The 19,960-nt window shown below is 36.1% G+C and overlaps 1 protein-coding gene across 6 annotated transcripts; it reads left to right on the forward strand.

Annotated features, from left to right (window-relative positions):
- The first annotated feature begins 1,017 nt into the window (after positions 1-1,017).
- On the forward strand, positions 1,018-17,715 carry LOC132033362 (phosphatidate phosphatase PAH2-like). Of its 6 annotated transcripts, XM_059423316.1 has the most exons (11): positions 1,018-3,115; positions 3,357-3,664; positions 3,803-3,876; positions 4,431-4,515; positions 5,036-5,122; positions 5,217-5,289; positions 5,592-5,635; positions 6,922-7,056; positions 7,149-7,247; positions 9,188-9,315; positions 9,531-9,926. In XM_059423316.1, exons 1-10 carry the CDS (start codon positions 1,210-1,212, stop codon positions 9,239-9,241), a joined length of 2,865 nt encoding a protein of 954 aa, XP_059279299.1. In that variant the 5' UTR covers positions 1,018-1,209; the 3' UTR covers positions 9,242-9,315; positions 9,531-9,926. The 6 variants fall into 6 exon arrangements, with proteins under 6 accessions (XP_059279299.1, XP_059279300.1, XP_059279303.1 ...); XM_059423317.1 differs by lacking the exons at positions 5,217-5,289; positions 5,592-5,635; positions 6,922-7,056; ... (1 more) ...; positions 9,188-9,315; positions 9,531-9,926 and adding exons at positions 15,625-15,697; positions 16,061-16,104; positions 16,893-17,021; positions 17,107-17,204; positions 17,409-17,715; XM_059423320.1 differs by lacking the exons at positions 6,922-7,056; positions 7,149-7,247.
- Positions 17,716-19,960: the final 2,245 nt, after the last annotated feature.

Here is a 19,960-nt window from a genome sequence, read left to right on the forward strand (position 1 = left end):
AATTTTAGAAGATTAGAGAAGAACAAACGATTATGAATCAGAAAATGAACGTCAGAATTCTTTGTCCCATCTTATTATGTGAAAATGAAATGAAAAGCACGTACTTACCGTCACCTTTAATTTGAACTTATCATATTTGGAAGTTAAATAAGTTCTTCAACCCAAATTCTAAGAAAAAAAATTAAATTCTTTTAATTATAAAAATAGTAATACTTTAATGAATCTCTTCATTAAAGTCTCGAAAGTGTCCCACCAAAGTCCAAACTCAGAACAACAGTGACAGACCCTCATTGAACTCAAAAGACGTGTCACTGCCACATGTACGTAGAAATCTAATTTTGTTACTCCAAAAGTTGTAGCACAACCTGCAAAAATTAATTGTATACCAAACACAAACATTAAATTGTTGAAATCTAGTTCAAACTCTCCCTTTATCTTCAATCTAATCAGGTAAGTTCATATACAGAAAAACCCTTTTGATTTTACTCTATAATTTCTTAATAATATTCTTGATTGGTTACTCACACGTTATATATGTATTACTTTCACGTATATACAAGTCTGGCTGTATTAAAAAAAAAAAATTTAGACACAAGTGGCGGTGTCGTTTTATTAGACTGTGTCAAATAATTATGGCAGTGGCACATTCGGATCATATTAAAAAGAATATGCTTTTTCCAAGCCAACTGTTCTTCAACTATCAGTCTTGGCGGTTATTTGCTTCTAAACTATGATTTCTTTCTATTTTGTATTTTGTGGGTTTCTTGATTTGTGACCCTAATCAGCTCAACACTGATTCTTTAGCTAAAAATACAATCTTGATATTGTTGATGGGTTTCTGATACCATTTTATTGATGGGTTTTTGGTTTGATTTGTTGGGTATTTGGAAAATTTGTGTATTTTTGTAGTATATGTTTCCCCTTTTGATTTTTTCTTCTTTTGTCTCCCTTTTTTTTTTCCAAGCAAGACAGCTTCTTTTGATCAATTAATGTTCTTTGATCCTTTTCTTGAGAGTAAACATTGGGAAAACTGTTAAAAATTGGATCTTTGTGGGAAAGATTTGAAGAACTACTCGATTTGATGAGTGAAATGTAGTGATGAGCTAAAAAGATACAATCTTGATGAATTGGGTTTGTGATATTGATTTGTGATGGGGCAATAAGACTCTGTTAATTAGAATCTTGGCAGATATTTATAATAGTAAAAAAATGAATACTGTGGGGAGGATAGGTAGCTACATTGGGAGAGGGGTAAGTAGTGTTTCGGGGCCTTTCCATCCATTTGGCGGTGCTGTAGATATCATAGTAGTGGAGCAACCAGATGGTAGTTTCAAATGTTCTCCTTGGTATGTTCGATTCGGGAAGTTCCAGGGGGTTCTGAAGGCGAGAGAAAAGGTGGTTACTATAACTGTCAATGGCGTCGAAGCCAATTTTCATATGTATTTAGATAGTAGGGGACGAGCTTTCTTTATAAAGGAGATAGATATAGAAGATGGAGATATTTTGTCTTCTTCTTCATCCTCAGGTGAGGATACTGATGGGAAAACCAGTAGTAATCGGCCAACAAAGAGTTGTGGTGAGGATGTCTTGGTAAGGTCCGATCCCCGAGGACCTGGGATTTTAGGCAGGGTTTTTGGGAGGAAGTCGATGAAAAATAATGCCGGCATTATCAGGGCAGACTCGTTGGAGCGTGCTGAAATGGCAGCTGATCTGTTAGAAATGAGGTGGTCTACTAATCTTACCCCCAGGAGGTACAGTAGAGATTATGCCGTACCTGTTTCTCCCCAAGATGCATCAAAGGGTGTTAAAGAGGATGACTTGCAAATAAATGACAAAAAAAGTGATATAAGCTCTCCTGCACATGATGACATGTTAGACAATCTTGATTTCCGTGAACCTTCTCGTGAGAAGGATGATGGTTCTCGTCTGAGCGAGAAGTCTGTCAAGAGAACTGGTAAACATGTGTTATTTTCACCATCTGAGAATGCAACAAGAGTGTCCGATGTTGTCCAAGGTGTTGAAGATTCTCGTCGTGAAGAAAGCTTAAGAATTTCTGGTGACAGTGGTGAACTAGGCGTAGTTGATGCTGATCATGATGCCAGGGGTTGTACATCTATATCTGAGGTTGCGAGCCCCAATTTAAAAATTGTCGACTCCCTTGAGATTGAGAAGCACGATTCTTTTACAGTTAGCCGTCTTCCCGATGAGGAAAGTGGAACTGCTGCGGTCCAGTCCTTTTTCTATTGTGAAACTGAAGAGAAATCAACAGCGGTGCTAGATGTTTCAACCGAAGAATTTACTCAAAACTTGTGTGCTTCTCGTGATCTAGAAGCTCGTATGCACGCCCAAACGGTGCTCAGTTTGAATGATGTAATGTCTGAGGAAAACTCTCAACCAGAAGAGGACTTATTATTTGAAAAGGATCCTTTAAATGGTTTCAAGGTTATAACCAACAATACTTATCCGAACTCAATCACTAATATTTTGGTCTCCGAGAGCGGTTCGTTGAATAGCTCCGCTGCAGAAGCAGATTATGGGTGCATTTTACCAATCCCTTGTTCCAGTACCTCAACCTATGAAGATCAATATCAGAAGACTAGCATAAAAGATAAAGTAACAAGCAAACTGGGAGCCTCTTCACAGGCTCTTGGTAATCCTAATGAATCTAGTGACAGTTTGATCAGAAGACTTACTGTTTCTTCATCAGAAAGTTTGGAGGAAGAGCAGCTTCTCTTTGGTGATATTGATGATTGTTGCGACAGTGTAGCCAGATACACAGAGTCCACTTCATCAGATTATAAGGAAAAAGAAGACTATCGAGTACCAAACTATGAGTCTGGTCCTACTCTAGACAAGTCCATCCAAAGTGATCAGCCAATTGTTGCAGATGGAAGAAAACTCAAAACCGTATCAAGCAATGTTGACATTCCTGCAAGTTTAGTAGTTCAGGACAACAGAATTGTGCGGATGGGCAGATCTTTACCCAACATGTGGTCTCATGATAGTGATTTTCTTTCTAACCCTGAGGGCTTACATTCATCAACTGTACTACAGACAACAGAAGTTGCTGGGGTCGCGGAGGAGGGGAAAAATATTTCAGTCACCCCAGAAAACGGTAAGAGAATATGTAAATGTGCGCCTTTTTTATTTATCAATTTGAAGCTTGTTATGAGTCTCAGATACTTTTTCTATTTCCTCTGGTGATACTGTGATTTTACCCTGAAACACTTGAAGTTCAATTTTGTTTTAGATCGCCTGAGGGGTGAAATGCTTGTTTGCTGGAAACAGACGTCTATTTATATAGACTGAAAAATTAGACAAGATAATCATTAACGAGTTGAAATGAATCTTTGCAGAAAGAGATCCCAAATCCATTAATTCCTCGGGTAGGAGGAGCTGGAGATCATGGTCTCTTTCCTTTAAGAGATCAAGAAGCAGGGGAAATTCTGGATTGTCCATGGATGAAGATGTAAATTCTGATGCTAAAAGTATTTCAAATAATACTGGTGGTGACGCAGAAAAAGATGTGCCAAAACCAAAGATTTCGAAGAAGAAAATAATGTTAACCACTCCAACATCTGAACAGCTGGCTACTTTGAATCTGAAGGAGGGAAAGAATACAGTTGTTTTCACATTCTCGACTGCAGTGCTGGGGAAACAGCAGGTCGTTTGCTGGGAATTTTTCCCCATTACATTCCCCTTTTTTGCTTGAGCACTTTCAAGAAACTTTACATCTTTCTTTCTATGTAAGCGTGGCAAATGCTTCCATGTGTATAATTTGTCTGAGGTACTTGCTTCACAGGTTGATGCTCGCATATATTTGTGGAGATGGGACTCAAAAGTCGTAATATCTGATGTTGACGGAACAATTACTAGGTAATTTATTCATTTTCTACTATAGATAGGTCATTGGTGATATTGTCCTCTCTACGAGCTTGCTTTTGTGTTCAACACTTGCTCTTTTGTTCAACTTTGATCGCATTGAATGTTACAACGGCTAACTTCTAATTTATGCGAATGAATGCATTGGTGGCTATTATCGATCTCTATTTGTATAGGTAAGATATATTAACTTTGTTCTGTTACAAAAATCTGTCTTACCTTTTTTTTTTTTTTTTCTTCTTTTGGTATAAGTAGGAAACCGTGTTATCCAACCATCAACTGTAGCAAGTACACTTTTGGCCGTAAATTGCTTTCTACATGTAAACTTTGTGATTCACTTCCATGTCCTACTATCTAAGTATTGGATGTGAGATGTTCTTAGCTGATAAATCTTAACGTGATGCACTTGGAACTGTTGAAAATTCCACAAGCCTAGCACTCACACCCCAAATAGATGGTCAAAAGCCGGAGTTAAGAATAGAGTTCAATTTATACATTTTCTTTTCCTTTTGATTGTCTGACGTGTGATATTTTTGTCAATTAAACAGATCTGATGTTCTAGGACAGTTCATGCCTATGGTTGGGATGGATTGGTCACAGATAGGCGTTGCACATCTCTTTTCGGCTATCAAGGTCCTTAGATTTCATTGTTTTTCTCTCCTCCCCTTTTTTTGAGGTTTACTTTACTCAGACTAACTGTGCGAAGGTTTGCTGCTAATTTTGTAGTTCCGGCAAGTAATCTATCAAGTCCCAGTTTTTATCTTAAGAATGTTCTTTTTCATATTGTAAATATGTTTTCTTCCCTTTTCTCTGTTTTCTAAGGGTTGAAATGTTTCTATACTTATTCTATGCTAATATATTACTCCCTTTGTCCAAATTTATGTGGCACACTTCCTTTTTTAGGCATGTCATACTTTCTTAGTTAGAAAAAAATTAACATTAAACTTCTTATTTTACCCTTAATGTAATGATCCATAGCCATAGAGATCTCAATGGCATATTTTAGACCACAATGTCAAAAGTGTTTTCTTTCGTTCTTGAACTTCGTTTCCAGTCAAATCCGCCACATAAATTGGGATGGAGGGAGTATTTAATTTCTCACTCGTTATAGCATAAGAGTGCATGATGACTAGACAATTCCTCTGTGCTGCAGGAGAGTGGATATCATTTGCTTTTCCTTAGTGCACGTGCTATTTCACAGGCCTATCTTACTAGACAATTCCTGTTTAATCTTATGCAGGTTTGATGAAAATAAAATTTGGCTCAAGTAATCACTTTTTTCTCTCCTCGTCCATCAATTTGACTTTGTCTTCTTTTATTTTTGATAATTGCAGAATGGAGAGGGATTACCAGAAGGACCAGTTCTTACATCTCCTGATGGAATTTTCCCTTCTCTATTTCGAGAAGGTCCAGTTGTTCATTTCTTAATTTTATGTAGAGTTTCTCTTGATTTTTTCATTGCTTCAAACTAAGCATTTCATTGAATTGCTAATATTTTGTTCGCCATATCCTTATGAATCATGATCTTGGAATTAAACAAGACCATCCATTATCATCTGGGTAGAAACAAGACCATGTTGTACTTCAACCTCTGTGCATGCAGCATCTCTGGTTGAATATTAGACTATATTCCTTCCATGAATTAGAAGTGCTCTGGAATTTGTTAATATTATGACTGAGAGAGGCGTCTACCCTTTTACCTTTTGCAGTGGTTAGAAGAGCTCCTCATGAATTCAAAATCGCTTGCTTAGAGGTCAGTTTCTTGATTCAGATTTGCTTCCTTTTTCTTAATTGAACTTTTAGCATTTTAAGCAAAAGAAGTTTTGCACGTCTCCAAAGCCATGAGCCGCGGAGGCTTTCTGGCTATTCCTTAGATGATCTGCTTTTGTGATTTAACTGATATAAAGATGACTTGATAGAGAAATAGATGGGTATTTTCTTTTGATGAAGTAAGTAATTTCATTGTTGGCATCAAGTGGATGCATAGTAGTTACAAAATTAGAGTAGCAAAAGGAACTTATCATCTCCATTCTCCAGTACATGTCTAGTTAAGAGCTAAGGAGTTGATAAAGTTCATAAAGGTAACAGGGGAATCTATTAGGGACAAGTAAACCCAACTATACAAAAACATAAGACATTTAGCTTTCAAAGATTGGAAGGAAGTTGATATTATTGGAAGGAAGTTGATATTCCATCAAAGCATCTCCTATTTCTTTCATTTCAGATGCTCCAATAAATAGCAGCAGGTATCATCTTCCAGATTCTCCTGATGGTGCTATCAATTTTCCAGCAGCTCCAGCTTTCAAAAACATCCCTGATACTCTGTGGCATGACCCAATTGAGTCCAAAACGTGTAATAAACATATTCCATAACTCTGTTGCCACTGGACAGTGTATGAAGAGGTGGTTGTGTGATTCTGCTACCTTCAAACACATATAGCACCTATTTGCCAGATGAAACTTCCTTCTAGCTAGGTTATCTTGAGTCAAGCATGCTTCATGTAGTGCTGTCCAGCTGAAACAACTAATTTTAGGAGGTAATTTGACTTTCCAAATAAGCTTCCAAGGCCAATGAGCTGTGATTGCATTCTGAGGGCCAAGAAGTTTATATGCAACCTTAACTGAAAATTCTCCCTTCCTCCTATCCCCCCATTTTAGCTGGTCTGGCACAAGTTGTTGATTGTGGCATTGTGAAGTGCTGCTAAAAGGTTGATCAGTTCTTCCATCTCCCAGTCCTGAATGTTCCTTCTTAGGTTGAGGTTCCATGTGTTTCCATCTCTGTGTTGGTGAATTGTAGCATCTGGTTCATTGGCTATCTGAAAAATGTTGGGTATGCAACCTTAAGAGGGGTGTGCAAATTCTTGAGGGCAAGGAGTATCGAAATTACTGGATGTGTAGAAGATATAATTACTAACTTTGAGCATATGTATCTAGCTATGGTGACAAATGCAGGATCAATAACCTGTTGACTTTCAAGTTTGCAGGATATAAAAGGATTATAATGCAGGATCAATAACCTGTTAACTTTCAAGTTTGCAGGATATAAAAGGATTATTCCCTTCTGATAGGAATCCCTTCCCCTTCTATGCTGGTTTTGGAAACAGACACACGGATGAGATCAGCTACCTCAAGGTTGGAATACCTAAAGGGAAAATCTTTACCATCAATCCAAAGGTACTTAGTCAACTGTTACTGTCAACTGTAAAGGACCGTTTGCAGATAACTCTGCTAAAGAAAGTTTCTAATGATGTTTTTATAATCTACAGGGTCAAATTGTTGATAATCGCCACATAGATACAAAATCATATACCTCTCTTCATAGTCTTGTCACTGCCATGTTTCCAGCCACTTTCTCATGTGAGCAGGTTGGATTTTCCCTTTTATAATTTCTATGAATTTTGGTTCGTTAGCACGTGATAGAGTGAAGAGAAGTATGTGATCTCATGCTTCGATTTTTTCCCATCTCTCAAGGATGTAATTAGATTTCTTGAAGTGGAGTATAAGATTCACTTCCACCATCATGTTAACTTTAACGTCTCGCCAACTTGTCTAGTAATGAACAAGTTTCCTTCATTTAGAGACTTAAACCCCGTCTAGACCAACAGTAGCCAGTAGGTTCACTAAACCAATAGAAAGTAAAAGGTAAGACCTTGGGACTCTGCCCTTTGGATGGAAAGTTTCTATGGACAACATAAGAAGTCTTGAAGTTATTGAATTGGAAGACATAATTAGTTGCATCCTTTTATTACTGGTAATAGAGCCTAATGGTGCTAAAACTTGAAATGTTAAAACCATGTAATTAGTTGAATTGGAAGAGATAATTAATTGCATCCTTTTACTGGTAATAGAGCCTAATAGTGCTGAAACTTGAAATGTTATTTTGGAAAGTTAAAACCATATACATAGCTAAGAAAATTGAAAAGCAAAGAACTTTGAACCTCAGTCCTTTTTGCTTGGTTGGACATTTGCTTACAAAATCAAATTAAATTAGGGATAACTAGCACATCTTACTATAGAGTGGAGCTGGATTGTGAAAGTACCATCATTTTCAGCTTAAGCTGAACCAGTTTTTCAATGTGGTTGAGGGAATAGGTGGTTTCCTTGTATGGTTTAGACAATTCTTATCATATTAGCTAGCTTTGCGGTTGAGCAAGCCAGGGTTAATTTTCTGAACATGATACCAGAGCCAGATATCAGAGCCAAACGCATCACTGTTGTTGTATTTCCCAATGTTGGGCCTTCAAGTTATGTTTACTCACATTCCAGATATCAAGTGCGGGGTGAGCGACTGAGCGGGGGTGTTACCGTGTGCCATATTGGGTGAGGAAATGTGGTATTGTCTCAGTAAATGATCTTGGGCAATTTTAAACTCATGACCTAGCTTTTGGGTCTTTGGCCCAAGGTCCATTTTCTCAAACAGTAAGTAAAACCTGAAAACTGTGGACTTGCCTTTTCTCTTGCTGGACTTAACAGTAAGAAAATGGTAGTTTTCTGGATTCTGAAACATCCTTGGACAATCGCATTATCGACTGAGGACGGGAAATTTCATGTTGTTTGTTTTTTTGTTTGTAAATAGTGAATAAAATTGCCGCTTACTCAGGGTGTTGCTTGATCGTATCCCATACTCTTTCGTGATATGAGGTGTTTAGTGCAAGTCGCCATGTCTAATGCTGCATTCATTTACATCCAATGACAAGATGCGGGATGCGAGGCTGAGATGGTTTGGGCATGTGAAGAGGAGAGACATAGATGCCCCAGTGCTGAGGTGTGAGAGGTTGGCTATGGACGGTTTTAGGAGAGGTAGAGGAAGGCCAAAGAAATATTGGGGAGAGGTGATTAGGCAGGACATGGCGCAGTTTCAGATTACCGAGGACATGACCTTAGATAGGAGGTTGTGGAGGACTCAGATTAGGATAGAAGGCTAGTAGGTAGTCTCACTTTTCTTTCGCACTAGTAGTGTAGTTTTGCTCTACTGTTTATTGCCCTTTGATTCATGCTTTTATGCGTTGGGTCTTGTCTTTCCATGCTGTTTTATCATGACTTCTTTGCTCTTGTTATTTCTCATTTTCACATTGCTTTGATTTGCTTGTCTGTATCTGACTCTTTTCTCTTGTTTTCCCTTGTTTTCTTTTGAGCCGAGGGTCTTTCGAAAACAGCCTCCCTACCTTCCAAGGTGGGGGTAAGGTCTGCGTACACTTAACCCTCCCCAGACTCCACACTGTGGGATTCAACTGGGTATGTTGTTGTTGCTGTCTGGAAGCTTCAATAATCTTACTCTTGCCCAACAATTTTCACTTCTCTTCAGGAGGATTTTAATGCGGTGAATTTCTGGAGACTTCCACCTCCTTATATTGATTGAAAGTTAGCAGAGTCCATCCTTAGCTATTTTTTGAGATTCAGTGGTGGTACTGCCACAGCCAACGAAAGATTCAGGTAACCCAACGAAAGATTCAGGTAACTATTATTTGAGTTTTAACTTAATTAGTAATCTATTCTTGTTTCTGAGGAGGAAGAAAAAGTAAATCCTTGAGAATTGCTAATTTATATTTTCAGCTTACGAGGCTGAAATTACAGTTGTTACCTAAGAGTAGATTCAGTACAGTCTGCGGTCTGATGTGTGAGCTTTTACAATTTTTCTGTTTTTGCAGTGAACGGCTAGCGAGTCGATATCATAAATACGCAGTATGTTTGACTGAACCACAGACAAGGCTCTCTGTATTTGTAACTGTATATTGCACATGGAAGTGACTAGTATACTATTGTTTTATACACTCATCCTGGAGGAAGAAAATCGTGTACTCAATTTTCTGATATTCACTCATTAATCATAGGCTAGCCAATTTGCTTAGCCGTAAATGTATACACATACTTATGGGAGAAAAATACGAAATACGTTCGACGTCACTCCTTCAGGAAGAGTTGAACTTTGTAAATTGCTGTAGTCTTAGTATGTGAGTATGAGGAAGTGTAGATTTTGCAGTAACTTGGTAATTTTGTAGAAATTTTGGCTTATAATGAACAGATTTGTTAAGACAAACTGTTATCATATGAAAGATATGAAAGCTGTTTTTAGCCTGTGATGGTTCATAGTGTGATGCCAATGATGCATGCATATTTGAATTGTGAATGAGACCAGCATTTCTAGTAATTTTTTGTTTTTTCTATATGAAGGTTTTAAGCTATATTGCTCGAACTCTTCAAAAATCTCGACAAATGCGTGTCAGGTCCTTCAAAAGTTGTGCATTTTTGGAGGAGGCGACACTGGTTCGGCAACATTTTTGGAGAGTTCAAGCAACATAGGCTATAAAGTACTTGATTTAGTCCTTGAAACTGGTTAAATGTTCATCTTCAAATGCTGTAGAGAGGATGAGATTCTGTTGCTAGTGCTTGTGATTTTGCCTAAAAGTTCTCAGAATATGGTGCACCTGTTAATACTGTATACATGAGGCTTAATGCATATGGAGCCCTTGAACTTGTCCTTTTTTTTTTTTTTTTTTCATTTTGACACCTCAACTAAGTGTTGTTCCTATTGAATCCCTGAACTCGTCCTCAAGTGTATCTATCAAACACAATCTGACTTACATAGTATTCTATCTTCAATGTAGCAATATGCTAATATATATTCTAATTTAATTATTCCATCTTTTAGCTAAGATTAACAACAATTGAGAGGGAAAAAAGAGTAAGCTTTTAATTAAGCTGGCAGTGGAAGAACAGAATCAGCAGAAATCGACACATCCATGACCTAAAGAATAGCTTACCACATGTCTAAAATATTATTTCACCTTAATTACCACAATTTAATTTTTGTTTCTAATAAAAATCAAATTTAGAGGATTTGATAGACACACTTGAGGACGAATTCAGGGATTCAATAGGAACAACACTTGGTTGAGGTGCCAAAAAGGAAAAAAAGGATAATATGCATTAAGCCTATGCATTATGATTGCATAATCCATGGTTCTGATTTCAGACAAGTTCCAATTTTGGGAATTTAGAATAGTATAGGGAGTATTCCTTCCGTTTCAGTTTATATGACATAATTTGAATTCATACGAAACTTAACAAAAAAATGAAAGACTTTTGAAACTCATGATCTTAAATATGCCATAGTGACTATAATTTTTTTGGGAACTCGCGGCCTTAAAAATTAAATAATATTTGTATGGTTAAGAAAGCTTTTCATTAAGAGTTAAACGAGAAGTGTAAAGTTAATTGTTTTTAGATTTATACGTGTGTCTTTATTTTTGGAACTGATTAAAAGAAAAGTGTCACATAAATCGAAACATAACAGTGTTTGATTCGGATGTGATCGACAGATATACTATACATAATACATTGATCTTCCTAATTTAATAAAACAAAATTTTACAAATAGTTTATATAGTTTAAATTTAACATCTTTAGAATCTCGGACTATCATCTGAAAGCAACAATAAGCAATCCAATTATGCTTCAGAAATCAGAATCCTGTACTTTCACCTGGCAAAGCAAAGAAGAAATTCTTTTGTCCACGTGGCCTATAACAACAGACATACTAGAGGATTGTCGGTTAATTATCGTAAATGTTTTGAACAACTACAACGATTTTTGAAACCTAGCATATATTCTGTTTTGAACAACTACAATGATTTTTGAAACCTAGCATATATAGTAAATAGCATATATTCTGTTTTGCCTGCAAAAAAAATTGTGTCTTTTTCTTCTTTTGCAGATATTTTCCAATTGCTACGTACCGAATATATACTCCTCTCCCCATCTCATTAAGAGAGTAAATTCTCTAAAATATCACCCATGTATTGAGAATTGCCTTCTAATATCACTTTTGTTTCTTTTAGGAGTAAAATATCACTCAATTATCCCTATTTTCCTCAGAATATACTAAACACACAGAACCCTCCTTCTCTCTTATTTGCCATCACATGTCACATAAAATTCTATTTTTTTAATATTAATAAATTTATTTAAATCATACAATTCATTTAACTCAACCCAACCCATTTTACCCAACCAACCCACAGCTTAACCCATTTAACTCATCAAACTTTTAGTATTTTGCTATTTTTTTTAGTCCGATCCAAAATGAATGACGTAGTTTTAAATTTTAACACAATCAACTTATATTTTTAGTTACATCTTTAATGAATTACATATTTAACATCGTATATTTCAATTTTATTATCACACAATACTATGATTTATTTTAAATATGAGTTTAAATTATTTTTAGTTTTTTTTTTTTCCACATCTATTCAAATTATGTCACGTAAAAATTAGAACGGATATAGTTTTTGCCGGAGATTTTTATACACTCTTGCCTTTTCTTCAATTAGCGTCCTCTCAAGTACATCTTGCATTAACAAACAAACCCAAGCTTTTAATTTCACCATCTAATTTTATTCTTATTGGTTAGTTACCCGTTTGATATATAATATGTGTAATCACCTAAATACGAGTCTGACTTTTTCAAAATAATCCTAAAAATATTAGGCACAATAGCATTGACCCATCTAGAATCATTTTAGAAAATAAATATAATATGCACTTTTAGCGAACTATTCTTCACCGTTAAGTATTGGCGGTTTGGTTCTGGAAAATATGATTTCTCTTTTAGCTTTTGGTTTTCTTCATTTTTGACCAAAAACTACAAGAGAATACCTGACCCACAAAAAAAAAAAAAAATTCTACTATCATTTTATCCCTTGTAATATATGTTCTTGTAGTTTTTCTTTTATCTCCCTTTATCTAGCAAGACAGTTTTTTTTTCTTCACCATTATTTGAATTGTAATCAATTAATGTTCTTTGATCATTTGTTGTTAAAATTTAAATACATGAGCCAGAGAAAAAGATTTGGGAAGCAAATAAAGATTGGATTTTTGTAGGAAAGATCTACAGATTTACCTGAGGGAATCAATAAATTGCAGCCCATAAGCTAAAAAATTCAATCTTTATGAATTGGGTTTGTTAAAAGTGGAAACTTGTTAGATTTTATTGTATTAAATGAATGAATATTATATGTGTTTGCATAATATTGGTGTGATATGATTTAGATGGAGTAACGTGGTGAGTATTCATATAGTCGATCCAACTTGTTTAGGACAGAAGCATAGTTGTGGTTGTTTTAAGAGAATGAATACTATGGGGAGGATAGGTAACTACATAGGTAGAGGCGTACGTAGTGTTTCTGGGAACTTAAATCCATTTGGTGGTGCTGTGGATATTATTGTGGTGAAGCAACCAGATGGTAGTTTGAAATCCTCACCTTGGTATGTTCGGTTTGGGACGATTCAAGGGGTTTTGAAGGGTAGAGAAGATGTGGTTAATGTAAGTGTCAATGGTGTTGAAACGGGATTTCGTATGAATTTAGATCCTAGAGGGCAAGCATACTTCCTAGATTCTTTAACTACTCGAACATCTGAACAGCTGGCAACTTTGAATCTGAAGGAGGGAAAGAATGTAGTTGTATTCACGTGCTCGAAACAGCAGGTCATTTGCTGACATTTCTTCTAATTGCATCTCATTTTGGTGCGTACGCAAATGCACGCATGTAATTTGTTTGAGTTTCATGCTTTGCAGGTTGATGCACGTATATATTTGTGGAGATGGGACACAAATATTGTAATCTCTGATGTTGATGGAACAATTACTAGGTAAATAAATTTTCTAATATAGATGGTTGGTGTTGTTGTCCTGTTTATGTGCTGTTGTGTCCAAGACTTGCTATTTTGTTCAACTTTGATCACAATGAATGTAAGAATTATCAACTTTTAATTAGTGCAAATGGATGCATTGGTGGTTATCATCCGTTATCTATTTGTATAGGTCAGACGTATCAACTTTTCTCTGTTAAATGAACCTCTTTATGCTGACATCAACTTTACTAATTATGGTTCTTTTGGCTGTAAATTGCTTTCTTCTCGGAGTTAGTTTGTGATGATCATCTCCCTGCCCAAAAGTCTAAGAATTGGATGAAAGGTGATCATAATTGATGAACCTTAGCATGATGCACTTAGAAGTGTTGAAAATACGTACAAGTTCAGTATCCGCTCTTCCGGATTAGATTTCTTAGTTTGTGCTGGAGATTAAGAGTTGAGCTGATTTATATTTATTGTAGAGAAAAGTGACTCTAAAGTTAGATACGAAGTCGAGATTTTTGTATTTTGAGGTTTTAGCTTTTCTACTTTCGAAAGGGAACTTTGAAGATGCAGTTTGGAGCCTTTTCCAAGTTTAGCATCAACTTTGTCCGTTGAATGTTGCATAGAGTTGCAAAAAATAGTAATATAACTAGAAATGAATTCAAAACTACGAGAGGCAATGCTGAAAAAACTCCTTCCAATTCATGTCACTTACTACACACTAAGCCGCTCCAGTCATAAATTAATTCTGAACTTAAACTGATAATGGCCATGGTTGTCTAAGACTTCAATTCAAGGTCCATCCGGATTAGGAGATTCTTAGCCCTTCTGAGGCACATTAGTATTACCAGCTTTGACATATACGTTGCTGAATATTTATCAATTCCCAAGTCTATCTAATTAGTTACTCATTTTGATTCATGGAGAAGCATATACTTTTATTAAGATGCCATTTTGCTTGTCTTCCCTCCCTCATGATCTATGCCGGAATTCAAAACCTTCAAATAGTGCACTTCATATCATAGAATGACTTCTGTTATTCTTGATCTTTCCCCAAAATATTTGTCCTTTGATGTTTTTCAAGAGTTGAATTTCTTATCATGATATTTTCATATTTTGGATGGAAAAAACTCCCACTTGTAGTATTTTGGTATAGTTTCTAAATCTCCAAAAAATAGTTCCATATGGTACATGTTATCATATATCTGTTATTGCTTCGACTTTTGGTCAAAAGTGAGACATTATGGGACGGAAGAGTATCAGCTTAGGATTCTAATTTTTATGCACCTATAGAAAGTGTTTATAGGTGATACTTTTCCTATAGTCATTTCCCTGTAAATATCTAGTACCTGAGACAATATATTGAAACGAGTGAGCAATTTTTTTATATAGTCCACCTTGTTAGAATGTAGCTATGGGCTCTAAAATTTTCCATGCTGGTTTCCTTTGCTCCTAATTGAACTTTTGGTGATTCATCTTCTTGGTTCCCTGGTGAACGACTTTATGAACAAGAATGCTAGACTTCTGTCTGAGTTGGTTGATATATGATAAGAAAAATGTAGATGATACTTCTTCTTGTTCCTGCCTGATGTGTGATAGTTTTTGTCAATTAAACAGATCTGATGTTCTAGGACAGTTCATGCCTTTGGTGGGGAGAGATTGGTCACAGACAGGTGTTGCACATCTCTTATCGGCTATCAAGGTTTGTAGGCTTGATTCATTTTCTCTTCTCCCCTTTTTTGGAGATTTATTACAAGAGTTTTCTTTATACTGTCCTGATAAAAAAAGAAATGCTCTTTATATTGGGAATATGTATTTTTCGCTTTTGCAATGTTTGCTAAGGTTCGAAATGTTTCTCCACTTATTCTATGTCAATATATCTTTCGGTTTTCCTCTGGTAGTAGGATAAGAGAGCATGATCTTGTCTTCTTGCTGCAGGAGAACGGTTATCAATTGCTTTTCTTAAGTGCACGCGCTATTTCACAGGCCTATATGACTAGACAGTTCCTGTTTAATCTTATGCAGGTATTTTGTCATAAGTATTCATTTCCTTTTTCTCCTCATTCATTAATTTGACTTCATCTTTTGTATTTTTGATAATTGCAGGATGGGAAGGGATTACCAGAAGGACCAGTTTTCACATCTCCAGATGGGCTTTTTCTTTCTCTATATAGAGAAGGTTATTCCTTTCTATATTTTGTGAAGAATTCTCCCTTTTATAATTTTCATTGCTCCTAACTATTCTTTCCCTTGAAAAAACCAACTATTTTGATGGTCGAAATTGTCTATTCTAATGAAAATGGTAGTGAATTAGTGATTTCTGGGAGTTCTATAATTTATTTAAATGCATGACAACGGTAATATCCATTTAGAGTATGGACTGCTAGTTTCATGCATTTGAGAATGTCTTAAAATATAACCTCCGTGCTTGCAGTTCTGATTTGGTAGTAGGATATTTTAAGTAAATTCTCCCAGAAGAAGTGCTTCAAATTTTGCTAATAATATGATTGGTAGTGCATCTAATTCTTTTACCTTTTTGCAGTCGTTAGAAAAGCTCCTCAGGAATTCAAAATTGCTTGCTTACAGGTCAGTTTCTTGATTAATATTTGCTTTTGTTTTTTCCTGATAGCACTTTTAGCATTGTAAGCAAAGAATTCTGCATGCCTTCCAAAGCCGTGAGGCAGGGGAGGCCTTGGACTATTGCTTCAACCTAGAGATGATCTGCATCTGGTAGAGTGCTTTTGTCGTTTAAAGGAATAAACAACTTACATCTACATTGTCTAATCTTTTCTTTTCTGCTATCTTAAAGGAGTCATGGCTTGCAATGTTTATTCAACCTGAGAAAGAATATATATCGGAATTTGGTTCTTATTAGGTAGCTGCACGAGAACTCACTGTTTAATACACACAGAAGTCCCATATTCTCCAAATTACAAGGCGGACATTTGGTGCAACGAGATTTGGACAAAGAAAATACCATTTAATTAATCTTACACTTTTTTAATTGGTGTGCCACACTTAAAATATGGCTGTGCAGAAATATGAAGATGTGACTGATGTAATAAATAATCACAAGATGGATATATTGGATAGTAAGAGAAAACTCGAAATACTTGGAGTGGAAAATGTCTTTCACCATAAACGCAAAAATGGTTTTTCGTTTGGTGCTTTGGTCTTCCCCCCTCCCCCCTCCTATTTAGTAGGGATTATCTCTTAGAATAATAGTGTGTGCAACTTATAGGGCAAGGAGTATCTTAATTAGAGGCTGTATAGACGTTTTAGTGACTAACTTTCAGCAATTCATCTTAGGTCATCTAGCTTTGGTAACAAATACAGATAACTGAAGTGTTGAGTATTGACTTTCAAATTTGCAGGACATCAAGGCATTGTTCCCTTCTGATAGGAATCCCTTTTATGCTGGATTTGGAAACAGAGACACTGATGAGCTCTGCTACCTCAAGGTTCAAATACCTGAAGGAAAAATCTTCACCATCAATTCAAAGGTATGTACAAGTCAACTGTAAAGGACCTTTTGCAAGTAACAGAATTTTGTTGATGATATCATGATACTATTATGATGATTCACAGGGTCAAATTGTTCTAAATCGCCACATAGATACAAAATCATACGCCTGTCTTCATGGTCGTATCAATGACATGTTTCCACCCACGTCCCCGTTGAGCAGGTTGGATTCCTTTGCTTTTCTTGTTTTATTTAAGATGATAATTGGTCATTTAGCACTTGATAGAGCAAAGAGAAGTCTGTGATTTCTCGAGCATACAGTTAGCTATCTTGAAGTGGAGCATAAGAGCACTGTCACCATTATGTTCATTTTAATGATTGTCCGACTTGTCAATTTTTTCACCAGCATGTTTGTTCATATGTGCAGCTTGCAACGCTGACCATCTGAGAATAGCTTCGTTCTGCATATCGCTTGCAAAGGGAAACACCTGAAATTGCAGGATTTAGTTTTGCCAAGACGTGTGAGTGGACTCACAATACGTACCTTTTTAAAATTTTTGTATCCTTTTAATTTTGTTAGCATCAAAAAGTTGGTGAAGACATATTCTGAATACAGAGCTTCTTTCTTTGGCTCAACCAAATGCGGCCTCATTGTAACTGTATAGTTGCACATGGAAGTTACTAGTTTGTTTGTTATACAACCATACTTGAAGGGAAGAAAGTATTGTAATCAATTTTCTGTTATGTTCTAATTCTATGCATCAATAGTAGGCTTGCGCATTTGCTGTGATTTCATGTATATAAACAATGGTTGGAGGACATTACAAATAAGTTCCACGTCATTGAATGAGTTGGACTTTGTAAAATGTTGTTGTAGCTCATGAGAAGATGTAGATTTTGCTCATCTATTGAAGCTTTTCTTATTAAACTTATGGGCAAAAGTTTTAATACCATGAGGCGGTGTTTTCGCGCTTGATACTAACATTGGAGTTCTGTTTTTATTTTTATATATGCTGCTGATGGATTTATTATATATTGCAAATGACACATACTGCTAAATTTGCAATCAAGACTAAGCGATGACTGTAGCTTAGTTGGATAAATAAATTTTACAATCAAGTCGAACGTGAAAAACTAGCACATCTTTCTACTTAACTCGTCGATTCCTTGTAGAGAGGGGTATTCGTGGTGCTGGTACGGTTATATATTTTGGTTGGGTTATTTTGATATTTGATTTTAAAGATATTATTTCATTACTAAATCAATACGATATGGTTTGGTATTTTAAGTTTGATTTTAATTTGCACGGTAACTACTATTTGTTCGGCGTACATACAGTGGAGAATTATGACTTAAAACAACGGTGGGAATTCTTTCACGTGTAATGAATTGGGAATTATCTAGTGATTTGTTCAAACGACACTCGCTTTGCTCGACTTATTATTGGTAGTACATAGTAACGCTGCAAAATGAGTAGCCAATTCATATATTTGAACAACAGACTTGGGCATTAACATGACATCTCGCCCATCTAGTGGTAGGGCTGACACCTATGGCATAAAGTCATAAACAAAATATTTTCCTCAACTATGGGAATTGATGTCTGAAGTTCAATTTTTGTTGAGAAAGACAAAAACCTTAAATTCAGAGGCAGATGGTAATGAGTAATCTGTATTTTTTTATAACTATATGTAATTACGTAAGTAGTTTATTCCATAGTTTATATATATATATATATATATATAAAGAAAAGTGTGCGCCGACGATGGCCTTTTCATGATCGTAATAACTATTTATCTTTTTCTTAAAATTTTTGCCATTTCAACTTCTTAAAAAAAATCAATTGTTTTTTTGGTAACTGAATTTTTTTGTATTACCAGGGAAATATTTACAAATTCATTACAAACAAACCCAACCTGGCCAGAGGCCCTCCTAGCTCTTACTAACTACAAATCTAATTAACCTGATCCATAACCGATCTACTGAAAATTGCATCTTTAATCTCCCAGCAAGCAGGCTTAGGGATAGAAATTCAACTTCCTCAGTTGTCCTGCTACTCTAGCATGTCTTTCTCCTTTGGCATGGATTTCCTGTGCAATCATCCTCTACACACCTTCACATGTGGTAGCCTTCTGTTGAAAGATCCTCTGATTTCTTTCTATCCAAATATGGTATATACAACAGGCCGTACTCATTCTAAACAACTCAGCACCAGCAGCTTTCCCTCTTCCATGTTGTATAGCCCACCTTAGTTCTTCTGCCCATCCTCTGATAGCCTTCCTATACCCAACCACTGTAGCATTCTGCTCCATATCACTTCTGAGAACTGGCAAGCAAAAAACAAGTGTTCTATAGTTTCATCAGCCCCTTGACATAACACACATTCAGGTTCAGCAGTAATGCCCCACTTAATCAATCTGTCTCTGGTTGTGAGTCTATAGTGGGTAGCTAGTCGCATAATGAATATCCATTTAGGACATCCCAAGTTATTGCAGATTAACTTCCTCCAAGGTACTTTTGTAAATTCACCCCTAAGCTTGAGGTACATACTCCTGATAGAAAATGAACTCATATCCCTAACCTCTTCCATTGTCATTCCAGCTTCTATAAAGTTCTCCTTGTCTTTTAAGATTTTCCTAATAATCCAGGATGCTTGTTTTACTTCCACCTCCCATAGTTGTTGTCCATTAATGTAGTAGGCATGAGTCCACTGAATCCACAACCTGTCCTTCTTTTGGCACAAATTCGAATGAAGTTTACATATAGTTGCTTTGTTCCACACATCCATGAAACCAGGATACTTTTGATAAGCTGCTCCCTTCCAGCATATGACAAGAACTTAGCCGTCCATGATGTAACTCTTCCTATCATCTTATCAAGTAGTGGTTGGCATTGCATTACAGTCAATCTCTTTGTACTAAGTGGTACTCCCAGGTATCTAACAGGTAAGTCTCCTTTTGGAAACTCAAGCAGTTGCAT

This window comes from Lycium ferocissimum, chromosome 10, assembly GCF_029784015.1.
Source record: "Lycium ferocissimum isolate CSIRO_LF1 chromosome 10, AGI_CSIRO_Lferr_CH_V1, whole genome shotgun sequence".
In the NCBI taxonomy this organism is placed as follows: Eukaryota; Viridiplantae; Streptophyta; class Magnoliopsida; order Solanales; family Solanaceae; genus Lycium; species Lycium ferocissimum.